General features: G+C 44.9%; 1 protein-coding gene and 1 long non-coding RNA gene across 6 annotated transcripts in view; one reads left to right on the top strand and one right to left on the bottom strand.

Annotated features, from left to right (window-relative positions):
• Nucleotides 1–20,533, top strand: part of LOC141769156 (uncharacterized) — a 130,017-nt gene that overhangs the window by 84,480 nt on the left and 25,004 nt on the right. The window lies entirely within an intron of this gene.
• smtnb (smoothelin b) overlaps nucleotides 1–20,533 on the bottom strand; it is a 53,188-nt gene that overhangs the window by 8,526 nt on the left and 24,129 nt on the right. For all 5 annotated transcript variants that reach the window (XR_012594267.1, XM_074637923.1, XM_074637922.1 and 2 more), the window contains exons 6-10: nucleotides 17,347–17,443; nucleotides 12,677–13,383; nucleotides 10,911–10,959; nucleotides 8,149–8,760; nucleotides 5,940–6,013 (exon numbers count right to left, since the gene is read on the bottom strand). Coding sequence is in view for 4 of the 5 variants with exons in the window: in XM_074637923.1 (XP_074494024.1) it covers nucleotides 5,940–6,013; nucleotides 8,149–8,760; nucleotides 10,911–10,959; nucleotides 12,677–13,383; nucleotides 17,347–17,443 (1,539 nt within the window). In the remaining variant the exon portion in view is untranslated. The remainder of the gene's footprint in view (nucleotides 1–5,939; nucleotides 6,014–8,148; nucleotides 8,761–10,910; nucleotides 10,960–12,676; nucleotides 13,384–17,346; nucleotides 17,444–20,533) is intronic.

The following is a 20,533-nucleotide window of genomic DNA, read 5'->3' as shown; positions in this document are numbered from 1 at the left end:
GCCCCAGCAGGGCCAGATCTCACCATGGAGGGACAATGCCCGGCGCAGCCACAGCACTGTGTGATTAGGGGTGGCCACTGGTTTTAAGGCTTTTCTGGACATGGGACAGACTGGACTGAGAGGCACTTGACCGGCGAGGAATGTTTTGGGATACAACGCACCCAAACAAGGGCTCTGATTCAGGCAATGAGGGAATGTGAGTGGGGTGAGAAAGTTCCAGATAACCTTAGTACTCGAGTCGTGTTTAATTCAGCTTCAGGACACTTTCAGCATCTGAGTCACCGTGGCATACAAACGCTCTTTTTGTTTAGTTTTTCTCTAATAGAAGGAGGGCTAAACATCCTTCTGAGAACTTTTTGATTCATCACTTAGACCTGCAATACAGTCTCCACCAGCAGAATTATGAAAAGCTGACATAGGAGAAATAGCTGAAATTGCACAAAGGCAAGATACGATTATCACAATCATCTGAGTAACATATAAGAGAAGTCCATCACTTTTACTGGTTGAGTGGCAGACCCAGCTGTCTTTGCAGGATTAGACAGTAATATGAACACTGGCCGCTTGAATAACTGAGGATAATGCCGTGAATACTCATTATCCCTCAAAATGTCACCAGTGCACGCAAACACACACAGGATTTGTTATGGGATTTGTACGAGAGTACATAGAGGTTAAAGATGAGGTTTATCCTGTCAGTCATGAAACTGTGTTGACAAGTGAACATTGTGGATGATCTGAAGATGGCAAACTATAGGCCAGGGCTGCTGTTACTGTTAAAACATTGGTAATTTTTCCTCCACTCAACAGAACACTTGCACACAGACACACATGAATGCTAGCCAGGATCAGAAACACATGGTGTTGGAGGATTGGAATACCTCCCTGACAGACTGTGGTAAACACAATCAGTCAAAACTGACTGACAGCTGAGATGTTTAACCTTTTTTTAAAGAGGAAGTGAGAACATAATGTAGGATTAAAACCAATGGAAAGCTAAGAGAGATGGTACTTGAGCAAGAACACAGCGTGTCACTGGCATGGCACGTAAAAGTACTCGTGGCAAGCTGATCCACATGTATTGTCAACACTGGAACAAAAAGACATCCCCATTCTTCACGCAGCTTATCTGAATTAAAAAAGGGGTCATGATCAGAACCATTAACAGAGAGCAGTACCGTGCTGTTGTCGGAAATGTTTGCCATCAAAGAGGGAGCAGAGAGAGAGCGGCGGGTTGCAAAGGTGGGGGGGTGGGGGACAGGTGAAGGCTCTGGTGCATTTGTCCCAGCAGATACAGACTCTGAGTCCTGGGGGCATGATATGTGTTCCTGGGGTACACTTGATGGAGTATCCAGAAGAGTGCTAGCTGGAGATTCTTGGAGAGTGCTGGATGAAGCATCATGTGGTGCTTCGAGTGCAGTGTCCTGGGGTGTGCAGGCTGGAGGATCACTGTATGATGTTGGAAAATCACTGGATGGGGTTTTCTTTTCACATGGAGCTGTAGGTGAGCTTTCTTTGCTGGGCAGTACATGCAGCAAGGCATCAGGCAGCCCCATCACCTGGCACAGGGCCTCCACTTGCCTCACCAGCCTTTCTTGCTGAACCCTCAGCCTCAGGTTCTCCTCCTGCAGCCCGGCAATGGCCGCTGCCAGAGGAGTCACCTGAACTGCTGCCTCCTGCAGACGGGCATCCACTCGCTTCCCGAAGGCCTGCAGGTCACTGTGGACCTCCCCCACTGCACACTGTAATGTTAATTCAAATTCCCTCTTGCAAAACTGCTCCTCTTCATCCTCTGCCTCCTCCTGAGCGAGCAGATCACCAATCACCTCCTCCAGGCCCGACTCGGCACAAGCGCTGTCTGGGCTGCCCAAAACCTCCGGAGCCTCTGAGGCTGGGAGGAAGTCCAGGTTCACTCCAGGCATGGCCAGACCCGCTGCACTCAATGTCACACCAGCGAAAGTCCTTTTAAGTTTAAATCTTCTTGTGAGTGTCTTAAAAACTTTGGGTGTAAGATCAGAGAAATCAAAAGGTTGTGGCTTCAGATGTAGAAGGTAGAAGGTATACACTCTGTCTGTCTGTCTACAGAGACCTTTCAAAACAATGCATGTTCTTTATACCCCCAGCAAATCTCCCCTCTTTACCGGCTGACACCCTGGCAGCCAATGAGCATGCAAGGAATTCAGTTTCCCAGGCAGCTGTATCCCCACCCCCTTATTTCCAGGTGCCGTGGACGTGTCTATCTATCTCCTGCCCCGCCATTATCCCAATGAGCCAGTCAGTCCTGGGGCACTAGTGGAGGCCAGAGGAGGAATGGTAGTGGCAACAATTCAGAAAACTCACCCCTCCCTCTTTCAACTTTCCTTTTATTTAGAGCTGCTGCCCTTCACACCTCGCATGTCAGGCGACGAGGGTTTAGATGTGGCTCTAGGCCTGAGCTGAGGGGAGCGACACTTTAGTGTTTCACTCCACATAAAACTGCTTTCCGTCCAAATGCTAGGCGTCGTGACTAATCAGGTCAGTTGCGTTGCATGACTGTGATCCATGGCAGACCTCTGGAGGGAAGGACAAAGTGTTTAGGACCATGACACAGCAGACTGGTCGACCAGTGAGGGTGAGCTGGGGCCCAGTTCTCCTTTCCTCTGGGTAAGGGTGTTGGGAAGGACATCGTAGCCCTTCCAAGATTTTGTGTTTAGGCTTACTGACAAAACAGCACTGCTCATGTGGATGCTTCAAGTGCTTTTGTGATAAATGAAGAGCTCTCCAAGAGTGCTGACAGAGGTGTGTGTGTGTACACTGTTCATAGTGTAAAATGCTCAAATACATCGTTTAAATACCTACTGACGATTTATTGCCATATTGCAGAGCATGCAGAGAAATCAAATGGTACTGCACATACTGTACTGCTGAAGGCAGTCTGATTAGAAGAATCACAAGCATTAAACTGATTTTAAAATAGTGCAATGGAGAACAATGTGTCAAAGGGCAACAGTGGTCTCTCCTGGGATTTACAGGTAAGCAAAACAGTTCCCAGGGAAGAAACTGGCCTCGAGGGAGAGTGGAGAGAAATGTGACTGGCAGCAGGGAAAGTGGGTTAAAACCCAAGAAGGACATGGCTCTAGTCTTACCATGCATCAAAGCACTAACTCACTTTACCCACAGCAAAGCAAAGTGATGTTGAAAGACAAGAAGCACGACAAATAAAGACTCTAGAAAGTACATACACTACAATTTTCTGCATGTATATAGGTCCGTGTTTCTGATTATCGTGGCAGAAAATTATGTCTTATGTGGCAGCGTCTGTGGCTGTTGTGAACGCTCTGTCTCTCTTTGTCTATTCACAAGAGTTTCCAAAAATAATGTAGTGTAGCTTGCAAAAGAGGTCAAAAATAAAACAATGCAGAGATTTCAGCTGAAAGAAGAACCAGCATAGCAATAAGGGAAACAAATCTAAATCTAAGCTGGCAATAAAACATCATCCATCTTTCCCTCCCCAGTTTGCACCGAGGTCTGCAGACGAGGCTTCAATCCGCGACACACGTGAACTGGTTGTGTAACCAGCATGTGTCACGGATCAGCGGTATGTTAACAATGAGGTCCTTCTCCCTCTGTGTGACAGTGGGACAATCCTTCATTGACTGTGTGTTCATGTTCACGCAGCAGCACTTGACCAGTGTGCCTGTCCTGTCATCGCCCCTGGTAATAAAGCTAAGGCATTATTTATATTTGTGTTCAAGGCTGGGCGCAGTGGTCGGCACGGACGGAGATGAGCGGGAGCAGCTGCGATCACTCGGAGCATCAATAATCAGCTGCTGGCCTCACCTGTCTGAAATGAACGCTCATCGCTGCACTGAAACGCTACGAGCATCTTGACCTTGCCATTAACTTTATCTTAATACTGCTTTTATAATAAATAACAAGGAGCAGCTCTCTCACATTTGTCCTTCATTGTTTTAGAGTCTTTCCATTGCTTATTTTATCTAAAATGTTTCTCTCCTTTGACTCTCATAGATCGTAATTTATAGGCAATCCGCTGCTAGAACGTGATTTATTGGAATTAAAACAAATAAGGGAAGAAATAGGGGAAGTTCTGAGTGCTAGGTTAGACCACCGAGGAGAAGCCCAGACCACCCAAACAGATCAGAGTCCCAGACAGGAACCACTGTGTTCAATAAACAACAACAACCAACAACGCTAAACAGGAAGATCTTATAAAAACTCCTGTTTCACCACCTTGATATCTGTACACTTCTTCTTCTAATGGACATAAATGTGAAAAGTATAAGCTACTTCAATGTGAATCCTCCCCTGAGCGCTCACACAACCTTGAACTTGGACTAAACCAGGGAAAGTCGTAGAACAGGTGGTCTCTGGATCAGTCTGAAGGTAACCGAGCTGCTGGTTGATATTAACCGACAGTGTCTGCTGCTGTTTTTACAATCTCATTAGCCAACGAGTCACTCAGGCTCAGTGTCCGTGTGGGAAAGCAGATCCGGACGAAGCATGACGAAAAGAGAGAGAGAGAGACTTACTTATTGTCATAGCCTCGTGGTTCATCATGATGATGTTACGGTTGTTTGCATAGCCAAGTATGTGAATCACAGCCTAGTGGTGCTAGCATGCAGTCACCAGCATAGTAACAATGTAAGGTTAATGATTGGTGATTGATTGGCTATAATCCATACTGTGCTGGTGGTCGTTGGAGGCAAATAAACTATTTTAAATGAAAAAAAGAAGATTTTGTGATGCCGATTCTTTAACTGCACATATTTCTTTTAGCATAATTTAAAACACATCATGTTTAGTAATGTCATGCACATGTTAGCACACATGCAAAGACGTTACCTGCATGCCGTTACGGTAAGGTTGCAACAGCACTCAGCTCAGACATGTATAAACCTCATCCCCTGCAGAATCTGGGTCCTCTCCCTGCAAAATCCCTTTTCTACAAGAAACACTCCGCTGTGGTATCTTAGTTCGTACCCGCCCCTGTGTTTGTGCTTCTAAACAAGGGCCTAACTGATGGAGACAGTCTTATTTCAACACCTTAAATTCACCCCGCAGGCTTGCAGAGCCTCCTCCCAGCCCTAATTAACCAGCTCCATGATCCCATAACCAGATTACAGCTGCGCTCCACTCAGGGGGTGGAATACACAGCCATTAAATAGTAAACAGTACTCGCCGTTCCTCGCCCTCTCAATACCCCCGCTCTCCATTTACGAAGACACTTCCTTTCATGGAGGAGCAAGGAGGTTAAGGAATGAGGCAAATGGGAGTTTAGCCATTCTTCCTAACCCCAGAGGTCACTGTGAGACGGGAGGGGGATTGGTTAGACTCGGACCATTTTCAGCCCGATTAGAGTGCACAAATTAAGAGTTGAATCTCTATGTTTTAGCAACCCTAAGAAAAGACACGATGAAGAACTCGTGTCAACATGTGTTTCGTTGCAACTGGACAGCAATCAGTGTGCATGACGACAGACAGGTGTAATTTGGGAAACATTTCCCAGATAAATCTCAGTGGGCATGGCCTGCCGAGAGAAAACGAGGAATGCCCGGAGCACCTCCCTCTCCCTCTCTCTCCTTCACATACCCTACAAGGACAGATGTGACTGGCTACCCACTCTGTGTTTGATAAACACTGCTCTTCCCTCTCCTCCCTCCTTTTCTCACACTCTGTCTGTCTTTCACTGTCCCGGCTCACTTGCTTTTCAGGCCTTTATAGGTGATTGCTGTGACAGGGACGCAGCAAAAAACATAGTGGAATTCAATTGAGTCAGTTGGGAATGAAAGAGTAGATGAAAACAGAGCGTTAATCTTTAATTGGAAAGGAACTGGGAATGTGGTTTTGTCGCATGTTTGACAGGTTATGTCTCCAGATTCTGCAGAGCCTCAATGTTGTGATCATTTCCCAGAAAATTGTTTTTAAAAGGCGGACTGTACCTTGATGGAGAATCCGGAGGAGAGGCTGGATGAGGAGAGCTTGAACGGTGTAGCTCTGAGGCCAAGGGTCAGCTCTGAAAACAGACACAGTGAAGACACAAATTTACATTTTAATTTCAAGTATAAGAAAGTTTAAATTCAGGTCGATATATATATAGTCCACAGCTATGGGTTGAATAGGAAGAAACCGTAGAAGGCCAAGAAAGGTCCTGGCGCCTAGATGCATGTGTGTACAGTTTAGATGTGTGCATGGTCTTGGTGGCAGTCATTAGTCAGTTACACAAGCTGCCATAGTGTCATAAACAACACGCTCTCATGTCTAATGAGACAAGCGAGTAAATGTAGATGACGCCACCTTTAACATAAACAGCCCTCTTTATTCCCCTGCAAGAGTGTGCACATGCATTTTCCTTGTGACCCATTGTCAAACCCCTCAACCCCATCCCTTTACTCCACACACACGCACACGCACACGCACACGCACACGCACAAACGCTATATCGTAAAATACAGGATTGATGCACACCAGTCCAGCACAGTGTACATTTAAGACTCTTGGCAGGTACTTTTGAGAGAAACCGGAGACACAATCTAAGCCCGCCTTTGGTCAGTGGGAGACAGGCAGCTTCCCAAAAAAGGAGCCCAAAACCATTAAAGCAAATTGAGGAGCCCAGTGGGGCTGCCAGAATGTGTCGGGGGGTGCTGGTTGTAAGAGGTGTAATCACACAGGTCCAGCTTGAGTCTTAAATAAACTGTTTGGGTTGGAGGACCCGGTTGCTGGGAAGAGCTGAAACTTAAGACGTCTTGTTTGGACAGACAGTAATAGCAGCTGTAGCAGCTCTGCTTCTGAAACAGACGGAGATTCAAGCAATTCATGTTTTTTGTTTCATGATGCAATTAATGAATCCCTGCTGGTGCTGTTTTGCACTATGAGTATGTGCTGTGCTGAGTATGTACATTAAACGTGCTTTTACGAGACTGTCCCGCTGCTTTACGTGCCTATTAATTATTTCACAATACAGAAACTCGCACCATTTAAGTATACCTCGTTGAACACTTGCTGTGTTTCTCTAACACCAATAAAAATGCTACATATTTTAGTAATTAAAAGTTCCAAGTGGATTTTTCAGTGTGACGGGTATGGAGGTTCACTAATGTAGAAAACGCAGATACTATTAGCTCAATAACGCCACCATGTTCCCTTCTTAGAAATCAGGGGGAGACTGTCTAAAGTTATTTTCGCGGGACGTCCCGGTGGCCGGCCTAGAGGTTAAGGTGCTGACCTATGTTACATGTCCTTTCCCATCTCTCTTCCCTCATTTCCTGTCATCTACTCTACTGTTGACTCACTAATAAAAGGTGTAAAATGCATGGACACCTTTTCTTGGTAGTTGACAGTAGAGAGAGACAGGAAACAAAAGAAGGGGTTAACATGCGACAACGCTCTCCAGCTACATTCAAAGTGAGGATCTCACGGTGTCTAAAACTGCTGAGCCACCACTGGTTGAGTCATGACTTTGGTTTCTATGTTCTCATCGTAATAATGAACTGATTTCCCAAAAATGTTTTTTCCTCATTTAAATGCACACCCAAATGAATGATGGAAGAAAGGGTCATTTTAGATACAGACAATATCTACAGCATGGAACAAACAGAACACAGCACTGTGTGGGCTAGCAGGCTTATAACAGTATTACTGTTCAGTCTGGCCTGAGACAGACAATTACTGTTTTCTTTGTCCCAAATATACTCGCTTCTGTTGACTACTGACCTCACCCCCTCCACACTGCAGCAACTTGCCCACTCTATAACAAATACCCTTCAGTACAAATAACGCTGTTTCATATTCAGCCCTAACATCCATCCCCACTCATCCACGCGCTTTGCTTGTCATCATCCCACTTGTGACCGATTCCTTGGTGCCGGTCGCCTCCCACAGCGACTGGGATTCCATTGTGATTTAAGGCTTGATGTTAACAACAGTCGCTAAATTAAGATTCATGCACAATAGGCTGCAGATCTGCATAATGCACCAACTCAGAGAGCTTCCAATATAATCAAGTTTCACCTAAAAAGCAGGGTGCATGAAGTTGTTAAGCAAACAGAGGTGTTCTGTCATCCTGAATTAATACGTTGGAAAATACAGCATCATGTTAAGTGAGTTATTTGAGCATGAGTGCTGTGAGGTTGGTGAGGTTGGTGCTCCTACCTGCTCTCTGTCCCAGAGCATTAGTGGTGGTGATGCGCGGGGTCATGTTGGTGATGGGTACCATGTTGCCCCTAGGGGTGGCCGTAGAGGAGGAAGTGGTGGTGCGCCCATCCTTGATCTCGATGGTGAGGAAAGTCTTCATGTCCGGGTCTGCCTCTCCCTGGGTGACCTGCTGTCCAGCTGCTCTCCCTGGGGTCCTGTCTTCCTTTGAGTCACTGGAGGCATGCACATCTTTTTCAGCTGGATGCCTCGTCCCACCCATGGAGTTCTGCCATTGGCTAGCAGAAGACAGAGGTTTGTTGGCCACGCCTCTTGGCTGAGGTACAGCCTGACTCTGGGATGCGCCAGAGGTGCTAGATGTGGAGTCCACACGTGGCCGTGCTGGCCTGTCTCCAGATGTGCTGAGGGATGCTGCTGTGTGTGTAAACAGCTCCGCGGCTCTGGAGATATTCGTCTGGCCACCGCTGCCGGAGGTGGTCCCGTTCCTCAGAGGAGCTTTCTTCAAAGCGGGGACATTCGGGCTCTGGCTGGACTCCGTGAACTTGCGCATTCGATCACGCACTGAGTTGGTGCGGTTGAATTGTTCCAATACGATATCTTTCTTCTCAGGTACTGTAAACACATAATGTTCAAGGGGAGTTGAAATCACAGAAAAACACTCAATACAGCAGAGACACAGAGCCGAGATCCCTTCCACTGTTCAGGCTGAATTTAGCACACTTAAAGTCTCTTGCTCCCATCATCTCCTCCTCCACCTCATAAGCCCTCTATAAATCCCATTACTATTTTCCTCCTCTCTCTAGGTTTTGTTCCAGCCCCTTTATTGTGCTCGACTTAACCTCCCCCGTTTCAGTTTCTATCTTTTGGACTTTTCAGGACATGTTTCTTCCACTCATGGGTATTTTTTCATTCTCTGATCCTTAATACCGTCAGATAATGTGTACAAAGCTCATGATTTGGCACAGACTCTCGAACGGAAAAAAACACTAGTGATTAGAGGAGAAGATATTCACTGAGGTCATCCTAACAAAGAAAAAAAAGATGTGCTGCTCGGGAGGAAAACCACAGTTTATAATGCATCGGACACAGCAAAGAACACTGTCTGGTAGAAAGAGAGAAAATGGGGTATAGTATAACCATCACTCTCTGCTGTGAGTGGCTCTATACGATCACATTAATGGATGTCATTGTCTCCATATACTGGAGTCCTGCAGGCTATGAGCCATCTGGTGTGATATCATTACTTTTAAATGCAATGTCCATAAAGTAAACCAAATGAATCTATGCATATAGCAGAGGTGGGACCAAGTCATTGATTTGCAATCTACAAGTAAGTCTCAAGTGTTTGCACTCAAGTCCTAAGTCCTAAACTTTGAGTTTCAAGTCCTAAACAAGTCACAATGCACTCTTCAATAATCCAACACGTTCTCATCCCAACTCGTCACATACCGAAACTTTGTCAGACCCCTCAGCATCACTTTTTCCATCGCACTAAAGACGTGCTTAACGACCGCTCTGTGTCACTTTTCGGTCGCCGTTAACACGTGTTAAATGTTGTGAATTAAACAAAAACATTTAGTTAGGTTTAGGAAAAAACAACATGGTTGGGCTCAAAATGACTTTGTTTTTACAGTGCAAATGTGACTGGACGTTGTTAACACGGGACACGAACGATCAGCTGATTGTAAAGTGAAAGTGAAAGGTAACGCACAGGATGCAAAAAAACATGGATGAAAGCCCTGTGTTGTTGGACCCATCCACCATCGCGGTCTGTGTCTCTTTATAATACATCACCGCAACACTTTCCCTGAGCATTTACTGTTGCCGCGGATGGGTTTACATTGTAGTTAATGGAACGCCCAGTGCGTCTCCTACTGCCGCTAAAGGGTGCCCTGTGCGGCGGTATCAAATGCCGACAGCCATGACAAAGCGTCGGTATTTGACGCCCTGGGAATGAGAACAGGCTGAATAATCCCAGTAATATTCACCAAAAATAAAGAGTCCAGAGTTCAACAAAAAACACCACTTTTCGGGGATTCAGCAATAAACAAGATAGAGTGAAATTCAGTTTGTTCGATTCAGTTTACCCCCATGAGTTAATCCTCTTCCCAAACAAATCATTTAAGGGTCCCTCAAAAAGTAAATAAACAAAACACTGATGGAGTTACCTCCGGCACAGGGCAGTTGATTGTCTTCCTGCACACACTTTTTAAATAACATACTTTTAAATCTTTGGGCTTGGGGGGAAGGTATCAAGTATTTTCAAGTCAGAAGGCTCAAGTCCAAGTGACGTCACGGGTCACTGGTGTTAAAGTCCAAGTCGAGTTGCAAGTCTGTTTTTATTTTGTCAAGTCGAGTCTACAGTCATCAAATTTGTGACTTCAGTCCACACCTCTGGCATATAAGGACATATAAGAGTTGCGACTTATCATTTCCATTACCAATAAATCTGTGGATTTCTTAAAAAAATGAATTTGAATGGTGAAAATGCCAATCCGAATTTTTTCAGAGCCAATAATATTAAAAATTGCGCGTTATTTCCGTTCAACAGTACTGACCCCAAACATATTCAATTAACAATGATTCAAAAGAGAGAGATGCAGCAAATCATTTGAGAAGCTGGAAATGATGAATGTTTGGATTTTCTCCATAATAAATACATTCAAATATTATCAACATTGATGTGTGAATTGATTTTCTATTGATTAATCAGTTCAGGACTAAGAGTCAGACTAAGAGCTAAAAGAGGACTAATTGCTTACCAGAATCCTTGCTGCCATGAGTGAGGGGCAGATCGCTGTTAATTGTCATCTAAAAAGGGAAAGAAAACACAAAGAAACTTTGAGAGAACAATCAGCAGAGGAAGTAGAGGAGATTAAGGGTTAACATTCACTGTGCCTGGACTGACAACCACAGAGCTGCGGCACTAAAAAGCTCCATGTTTAACAGGGCAGCGATGCACATTCATGAGGGGCTTCATGGATGGCTGTGGTGACATCTACACACTAAATACAGAATCAACCGGTGGTGTTTTCATTATGTAACATTTGTGTTTGGAGTGAAGCAGTGGGCCTCTGTTCTTTTTTTGGCAGCGGGGCTATGATGGGCCCCAGAGTGTTTACATTACTCTCAGGAGACTGAGCATCAGCGTATATATCGCAGGGAACAATAAAAGAAGTCCGGGGCCAGCCTTGGGTAAACACATTTAGAGGAGCGATGCGATGGCGTCATGGTGACCTGAGCCCCCAAGATGGGAAATGTTGCTCCACAGTTAACAGTCAGTTAACAGAAACAGCAGCTGTGTGCGTGTTTGTGTGCTCTCTGATGTACTGTGGGCTGAAGAGAGACAGAACCTCTGGCCCGTAACGCCGTCTATCCCTCTCTGACAGCAGGTGAGGCGCCGCTGCTGAGGTGAAGCAGAGACACTCAGGTGCAGTTTGTTTGTGTAGCCAAGTAACAAAAGTTAAACAGCACCTAACAAGACCTCAGCGTGGTGTGTTTATGGATGCCTATGTGACCTGGGTGTCACTGAAGAATGGAGTGTTGGGGTGTCTTGTCAGGGATAATAGAAATAGAAAGAAAGGGAGAGCTTGGACTGTTGGTGCGTGTGACTATGTGGCTCAACACCCCACTCTAGTGGTGCAGTTATGACACATACTGTGTGCCGTTGCTGTTCAGACGGCTGCAACTGATACTGATGGGGGACAAATTCAAGTGTCTCAGTACGCCTCCCTTAGCATAGACAAGTCTGTATAACTCTACTGGAGGGATGAACACCATTTTTCCATAAGATACTTCCTCATTTGGTGTTTTGACAATGGGGGGTGGAAAGAGCAGTCTAACAGATGTGTCCAAAGTCCAACTGTAATCACATTTAGTCATCCATTTTTGTAGTCAAACATAATAATAGAGTCAAAGTAAACAAACTTGCGCTGTAGCTGACATGTCATGGGCAGATAGGTTTGCTGTAGCAGACAAAAATGTAATTTCAGCTGGACTTCAGAGCTGTTTCATTTGGTTGAGATATGGTGACGGTGTGCATTTATTATGTTTCTCCAGTCTTTTATAGGGATGTAAATCACAAGTTTCATCACAATACAATATTATATTGATTCTTTGGACAACGATATGATATTTGCTGATATCACAAAGTCCACCACGATACGATTTTGATTAGATTCAAATCAGGGGCCTTCGATCGATATGAGACAATATCATATGCCCATTTAACACAATCAGTTCATATCAACTCACAAAAAGCAACTCAAATATAATTATCCAATTTTATTACTGGGAAGGAGGGACCGCTTGGATGGAAATGGCGATATAGTCGCGCCATGGGAATTTCAAAACAAAGGCATATCTGAAAGATGATGATCATTGATGATATTGGATCGTTGATCATTGAATCGATGTATCGTTGCACTCCTACTCTTTTGTTCAGGTTTTTCCTTTAATTTGTTTCCTGTCTGTTTATTCAGGACACAAAGACATCAGCTGTTCATGATACAAGGACTGTGCACTCTACCTTTTGTTTCTGGAAGTCGGTTTTTCCCTTGGCGCTGCCGTTGAGCAGACCATTTTCAGGATCCTTCCTAGATAAAACAGCGCCATCGGGCTGGTCCTGGTCAATGATGCAGTCCTGGTCGGACCGAGCCTGGAGGTCGGCTGGACCTTGGCTTCCGCTCTCGGTTTCTGAATCTGTGCTGTAAGTTGAACCACTCGTGGCTACCTCCACCTCCTCCGCTGGACCCCTCTCCTCAGAGGACATACTCACACTCCGGTCAGATGTCCCCGAGTCAGTCCGTTTCCGTGACAAAAGACCAACGCTGTCTGAAGCCCCGGAGCCCAAACGGGGTCTGACACCAGAGTCGGAGACATCTGAGCCCAGTCTCTGTCTGGCGTAGGACAGGGAGCCGACGCTTCGCTCTGATGCCCCAGAGTCTAGCCGGCCACGCTGGAAGGGACTCTGGCTCCTGTCTGAGGCTCCAGAGTCCAGCCGGGCTCTGTAGGCTGAGCCCAGACTCTTCTCTGAGGCCACAGAATCCAGATTGGACCTGGAAAGCACAGAGGTCACACTGCGGTCTGAAGCTGAGGAGTCAGACCTTTGACGATGAGGCAGGACCAGGTCAGGCTCTGTGGTCACAGCCTCTCTCTGAGGCTGGATCAGCAGAGGTGCAGGGCCATCGTCCTTCACCAGGTGATCCAGAACCAACACCATGCCTGAGTTGGAGCCTGCAGCAGAAAACACACAAGAAAGATGAGCCATAAATACCTTTCTCTACCTTGTGGCTTTCCTGATTTTGTAAAAAAATGATTACTTCTATGCTTCCTCTCACGTCAAACCAAAGCGAAGAGGGTGTTACTGTATGTGAGCAAAGGAAGCAGTAGGTGTTGAAGTGAGATTGAAGTGATGGAAATGAAATACTTCTGCAGGCGCAGGGGCCCCCATGAGAGGCCTGGCTAGAAAATATCACCCGGGATCACAGAGGAGGCACGTGGAGACATGAGGGGATGTAGGCATTTCCTCCAGACTGGCCTCAGTTCCTGAGCAAGATTTGTGAGATTGTGTCGGTGGATGTGCGTAAAAGAGAAGGAGGGGTCACAGCTAAAGAGTGTGGCTTAACCATAGGCGGTAAGCAAGTACAAGAAGTCAAGGAGGAAGTGGGGGTGAAATAGAGACTAAGACAAGTACTTCCCCTCCCCTCTGTCCAAGCTCCTTATTGCTCCTTCTCTCCTCAGGAAACCACACTCCAAACAACACAGCGCTGCCCACATCCTCCCTCTGTGATACTCTCTACCTCCAGCACCCCATGGTGCTTCTAGTGATGGAATATCTGAGGTTGTGTACATACCGCAGATAAGGAAAACAGAGAAAACCAAGAGTGTATCAGATTCCCACAGCCCATGTATACATCAAGGCATGAAAACACTTCTGTGTGACCGGTGTTTGCACTAACTCTGCAACCAAATGGGGTTCACCAAGTATGCATGCCTGTCATTTACAAACCAAATCAAAGCGTCTGACCGGCAGCCGCAGAAATCTCCTTTAACTTCCGACAGGACAGGATCGAGGTTCACAGTTTCATTTAAAAGATGCCTGCTTAATTGTGCACAATCTATTTATAAATGGCGGCAAGTTGCTGATTAAACAGACCAGATGATTATGTAATACGGTCTGAATACAAAACGTGATTATGATACACAATTAGGACAATAAACGGCTGCCATATGTGACACTGAATGGTCCACCAGACAGCAGTGTCTATTTCTAATGATGCACTCAACCCAAACTCAATTACTGCCCAATTGAAGTGAAAGCCAAAAACGCACTGCTTCTTCAACAAACTCTCACGTTATTGTTCATGTTTTTGCCATCGGGAAGCTGTCATGTCCATTGTGTAGCGATTTCTGGGAAAATCCCTGGTGCTGCTGGGTAATGAGAGGCTTGCTTTTAGCTCTGAAATAGCTACAAAAGCAGCCTGCGCTTGTGCACTCTGCTGCCAGTCAATATATAGAGCACAAACAAAGGCCAACTGAGGGTTTTCTTTATACTTCCTTCACGCTGAAGCAATGACCCGAGGAAAGCTCGTGTTTGTCGCTGCTGTGAACGGGTCAACACTGGTTTTTCGACTCAGCCTCGTCTGCTGATGACCTGGGTTTAACATCATCACACTTCTGCTTTGGCGTAACAGGTAGAAGACAGCTTTCTATAGTAAATTTACTTTTACTATATAAAAGCAAGTGTCTCATTCAAGCTGTTGCATTAGCTTTTCAAAATGTTACCATAAAAAGAAATAAACACTAAGCTGTAAAAAAAACTAAAACATTGCAGTAACCATTTAATGCCATCGAAAAAGGAGACTGGTTGAGAAAAAAATGTTGTCATGTGCGGGTGGTTCCCAGCCTTTTTTGGCTTGTCAACCTTCTTAGTGAAACAATGCTTACTCTTGACCCTTTGTTACAGGTTGCATACGTCTCTGAGCCGTGAGCAGTTCAAGCAATGTTAGATTTCTTGATCAGATTGTTTCATTTTAATAGTTTTTTAGAGTCTCGAAGGTGTAAAATGAAAATGTTCCAACAGAAAAGATTTGAGAAATTACCATAATTTAGATTTTTGTCCTCTTTTTGTCTATCTCAACCATAAACCGTATATAAGAAGTGGACGTAGTCACTGTGACGTCATCCGTTGTTTTGTGGACTGCCGTTTTGAAACCCATTTTTAGGCGACAGAAATGTTACAATTAACTTTCATGAACTGAAAACACACTGTGAAAGGGTTAAGACGAAAACATGGACCCTCTCAGAAAAAGGTGTGGTTGCGAGGTAACCACGCCTCAAAGCATACCCTCATTTATGGTCTATTTGACTCTAAATGGGACCATAATTTACTAAATGAACATCATGCTGTATTGAAGAAGACTTGTAACTAGCGATTGAGACCATAAACTCATGTTTATAATGTTTACTGAGGTAATAAATCAAGTGAGAAGTAATTTTCTCACAGACTTCTATACAATCAGACTTCTTTTTGCAACCAGAGGAGGCGCCCCCTGCTGACTATTAGAAAGAATGCAAGTTTAAGGCACTTCAGCATTGGATTCACTTTTCAGCCCACCGATCTTGACCTCTATGTTGGGAACCACTGTATACTCTTCTATGGTTTAGCAGCGACTTGTATGGTGCCATAGTTGCAGACCATGGTCTTGTGTGAATGACAATGATCTGATATACATGCATGACTAGTGGCCTGGTATTAATGATAATACATGCTCCTGTGTTCAGCCCTTAAAGTCCTGTAAAAGCATTAGTGTCAAACTTGAAGTTGAGCAAGTTTTCCTCTTTTGGGAACTCCCGGCACATTACACATTCCACTGAGCGTCTCTGTAAACATTTAATTTCCTAAATCACAGCTTTACTGTACAAGTTACAGGTTGCACGAGAATGCAGTATGGCTGCACACATGGTCATTGAGGTAAAGCTTGTAAATATAAGCTATTTGTCTAAGAGGTAGAAGTATGTGTGCTGTGTTCAAAGACCAAAAAGAAGCCGCCACTGATCGTCCAAGTCAATCTCTTATTTTCTGCCACTTTCCCTCTGCTGAAAAGACAACCGGCCAACCACTGTCCTTTCCCAACCATAAACGTCGGTGTCTTTGTTGATTGGTGTCCACTTTAAAACTTTTAAGGCGGCTTCCTCCTTTGTGTTTTTATGGTGGTCTTTTTTTTGTTCACCCTAGCTTCACCCTGGTTTAAATTGTAAGGTAGGGAGGATAAATCAGGAACAGTGGGGATTTTTTCCGCCAAGCCAACAAGGCCTTAAATCTGTTCTGGTATCAGCTTTATTTAGCAGAGGTGTGGCTGTTGGGTTTCCCTCTGTTGCTTCCCATAACCCCACCACCAACCCCAGGTCCCTGAGAAGGACATTGGGAGCCAAGTCCAGGGCAGACCAGGCCACACAGAATTACATTATTATGGTTGCCAGCCTCAGGGCCAAGTTTAGGTCAGCCAGGCCTGGAAAACACTTTCATCTTCAGCCAAGGATGATCGAAGTTTAATTTGTTTTCCTATATGAAGGGGATTGTCCAATTAATAGTTTGTCCTGGTGTGTATGAATTGGACAAGCTGTAGGTATGTTTGTAACATTTATGACTTGTCAATAACACGCTTTTGTCGTTTTACAGGCTATTTATCGTGAGCTGTGTGCCTGCAAAGTTTCAAGAAATCAAGTGAACGACGCACATTCATCCCCTCCTGAAGGCTTGCATTCATACTTCTTTATTAATGGTTGGGCTAACAGAGCGGTTAATGAAATGACTTCACACTTAAGAAGTCTTTAACCCTATGTCTGTGAGCGACTCCAAACGGTTAATAAAGTTAGATGAAGGAGCCTGAACTAATATGACCTCCTGACCGCCACCTCAGGAGAATGGCCCCTTCAGCGGACTATTTTAACAGGCAGTGAGGAGGAAATTGCACCAAGACGGATGTATGCAGTCACGTAAACGCAACAGAGGTGGTCAGTGTGGGCTTCCAGTTAAAAGCTCTTACCCAAACTTGACCTTGAATTTTTACAGCATATAAAAGAGTTTGTGTTTCAACGATTCCAAAAGTGTGGCATGGCTAAACGTGATCTAAGTGTGTAAAGCATGCAGACGATATGTGTTAGGCAGTCTGGTACTGAAGGAGTGTTTCTCACCTAATCTCTGCAGCTCTCGGCTTTGTTGTGTCTGCTGGCTGCGTAACTCCCGGATCTGAGATCTGTTACGCTCACTGTGACTCTCCCGCTCTGTCTCCTGTAAAAGAAAAGAGAAGAATCACACACGGCTAGGTGCATTTCTATAAAGCTCCAGACGTATCACGCTCTATAATGTCTACGGGTTGTTGTTAGGGACAAACTGCCAACCCATTCCTCTGATCAAAACCAGAGTGAGAACATCAGTCCTACAATCGCCCGTTTGAGGTCAGCTGGTGATCACAACAGTCTTTTGTTGCAGGTTGAGGTCAAACGCTCCAGCTATGATGAGCCACATGCTTGGCCAGCTGGAAAAGTAAAGATCTGTTTTATTTTCCATTGTATACGTCTGAGAGAGATAGAGAGTGTGAGAGAGAGAGACGCCCTGAGTGCCAAAAGAGCCAACATATACAGTCAATGTATTGACTAAGGTAGCTCCTTCAAGATTACCTGCAGTCTGACAGCAGCACAAAATACAGCCCTTCCTGCACCACTCCAGCCCTAACCTGCACCGATAGAGGAAAGTCACAGCAGGGGGGAGATCTCCGAGGAGAGGTAGGAGTATTTTGGCATATGGAGAGGAAACAGGAGAGGTGTGGAAGGGGGAAAGATGAAGATGCCGGCACTACTGTTGGGCCTCCGGTGCCTGACCTTGAGCTACTCCACAGGAAAATCAGCTGCACAAATAAGGCTCCTCTGAGCACGTGTGCACACACACACACTTTAAATCACTCCCACACATATTTGTAATCCACTAGACTCCAAGGACCTGCAGATTCTTCTATTAAAGGGCAAAAAGCTTTTGGGTGTGGAGCTTCAGGTGGTATGCGTCATTCAGTAGGTGTTTAACAAGAAGCATCTGGGTTGAGAACAGTGCTACAAAAGTTTGGGGTGGATCCTGAAAAAACATACAGGATGTGACCTTACATGCTGAGAATATAATACCAGATTTATAGCCTACTATTACCTCAAAAAAAGCTTCTGAAAACACATTCACAAGCTCTCAAGCAAGCAAAGAAAGCACACACACCCAACCACACAATAAGTTGTCCATGTGTAAACTATGTTATCCTTCACAAGAGAGACTGGCACAGTTGTCAGCAGAGGGAAAATCGTGTAAGTCACACCTTTGTGTTCTTAAAAGGCTTTTAATCAACGCAGTTGAATTTAAACACAAGCGAGAGGCAGAGGTGAGAAAGGACTCGAAGGCTTTCTACTCCGTTGACTGTGACCTTCCCCACCTTGAACAGATTACAGGGCGGAGCGGCTCAATCACTGAGGAGAAAATGTAATCAGACACTGTCACGGGAGACGGCAGCACAAACAGGAAAGGTGATTCTGGAATGGCACTGCTCCGGTTATAAACAACGAAACCACACACCATTAAATGTATCATATAATGTAGTTTGATAGGATTGAAATAAAGCCTTTAGGGCTGCAACTAATGATTATTTTCATTGTCGATTAATCTGTTGGTTATTTTCTCGATTAATCGATTAGTTGTTTGGTCTATAAAATGTCAGAAAATGGGGAAAAATGTCAATCAGTGTTTCCCAAAGCCCAAGATGACGTCCTCAAATGTCTTGTTTTGTCCACACCTCAAAGATATTCAGTTTACTGTCATAGAGGAATAAAGAAACCAGAAAATATTCACATTTAAGAAGCTGGAATCAGAAATTACTCAGACCGATTAATCAATTATCAAAATAGTTGGCGATTAATTTAATAGTTGACAACTAATCGATTAATTGATGCAGCTCTAGTAGCTAAAATCATCCCGGAGAAATCAATCTGTGTTTGTGAAAGAAAAAAAACTTTCATTAAAAGAAGCTAGACAGTTGAAATACCACCCGTGACATCATAGCAGTATAAATCCACATATAAGGTGCTCCAGTGTCGTTTGTTCCATTCCTTCCTCTTTTTTCCATATGGAGCAAAAAAAACACAAAGCGGCAGCACAAATTCAGGAGCATAAAAAAAAGTCTTCTCAGCTTTTAAAGCCAGCGCTAAATGTTGCTCATGCAGACTGTGAACTCAGTGAAATGCTCATTTAATGAGTCATTACAGCGTCTGATGAGTTTGGAGGTCACAAACAGTCTTCTGCAACCGCACAAAAGACTTGAAGGTGCTACAGTGTAATAATGCGAGAGGTCACACACAAAGAGGCGCTCTCCTTCTGAGTGGAGTCACTCAATCAAAGAGTCACAGGGGGAGATAATTGTGTTTGGGCCATAAACACAATTAGAGACGACAAGTCTTCCCTCACCCGGTCCTCCTCGCCCTCTCCTGCTTATACCGGGAGTCAGACAGACAGCCATCATTTCACAGCTCCCACTAAACCACAGGGAGCATATTTCTCACAGACAGTGAGACAGAGAGGAAAAAAAGGGAAGATAAAGTGGAACTAGAGACGCAGACCAGAGCTCCGAACCTGCTGCCAGCCACCATGCTGTCATTAGCGGCTTCCCCTCTGGCCCCAACAGTGAAGACCTGACAGAGTGGAACCAACACCGTCCCACTCCGAACCACTCATCCCATGTGGCCTCAGGAGTCCGCTCGCTTTGGACTATAATTGTGAAAGCTCAAACCCGTAAACACAAAAACAACTGTCCTCTCTTGTGACCACAACGAGGCGTCGGCCATGTGGATTCCTCTGAACCCTCAACTCCACAAAAAAATAACAACAATGAGGCTGAGGCTGAGGCTAAGGCACACACACCTCCTTCACCGGCTGAGATCAGCTTCAGATTATTTAACACGCAATGCTCCAGTTTTCCATGGAAGTTAAATCCATCACTACGCTGATGGGGTCAGATCTTTTGAGGGTCTTCCACATGGAGGAGAGGAGAAACCTGGCAGCTCTTTTTCCATTACTGCAGCCTGAGGAGCCACACACTCGGCTCACCTCCAATAACTGAAATACAGTAGCTGGAATGAAGTAGCAATCATCTCGGTATCACACACACACAAAGTCTGGAGTGAGGGAACCCACAAAAAACTCAGCCCTTAGCCTCATTCCCATTTCCACTTACTGCACATCATCACATGCCAATCTAAGCTTACTTTCTGGCCTTTTTTTGGTCAAAATGGATCTACTGTACTTTTTTTCCTTCAGCACAACTCATCTCCAAACTCCGCTAAACCCTCTCTA

This window comes from Sebastes fasciatus, chromosome 6 (genome assembly GCF_043250625.1).
Source record: "Sebastes fasciatus isolate fSebFas1 chromosome 6, fSebFas1.pri, whole genome shotgun sequence".
NCBI lineage: Eukaryota > Metazoa > Chordata > Actinopteri > Perciformes > Sebastidae > Sebastes > Sebastes fasciatus.
The sequence above is the reverse complement of the archived record's forward strand: the minus strand, read 5'-3'. Positions and strand labels throughout refer to the sequence as shown.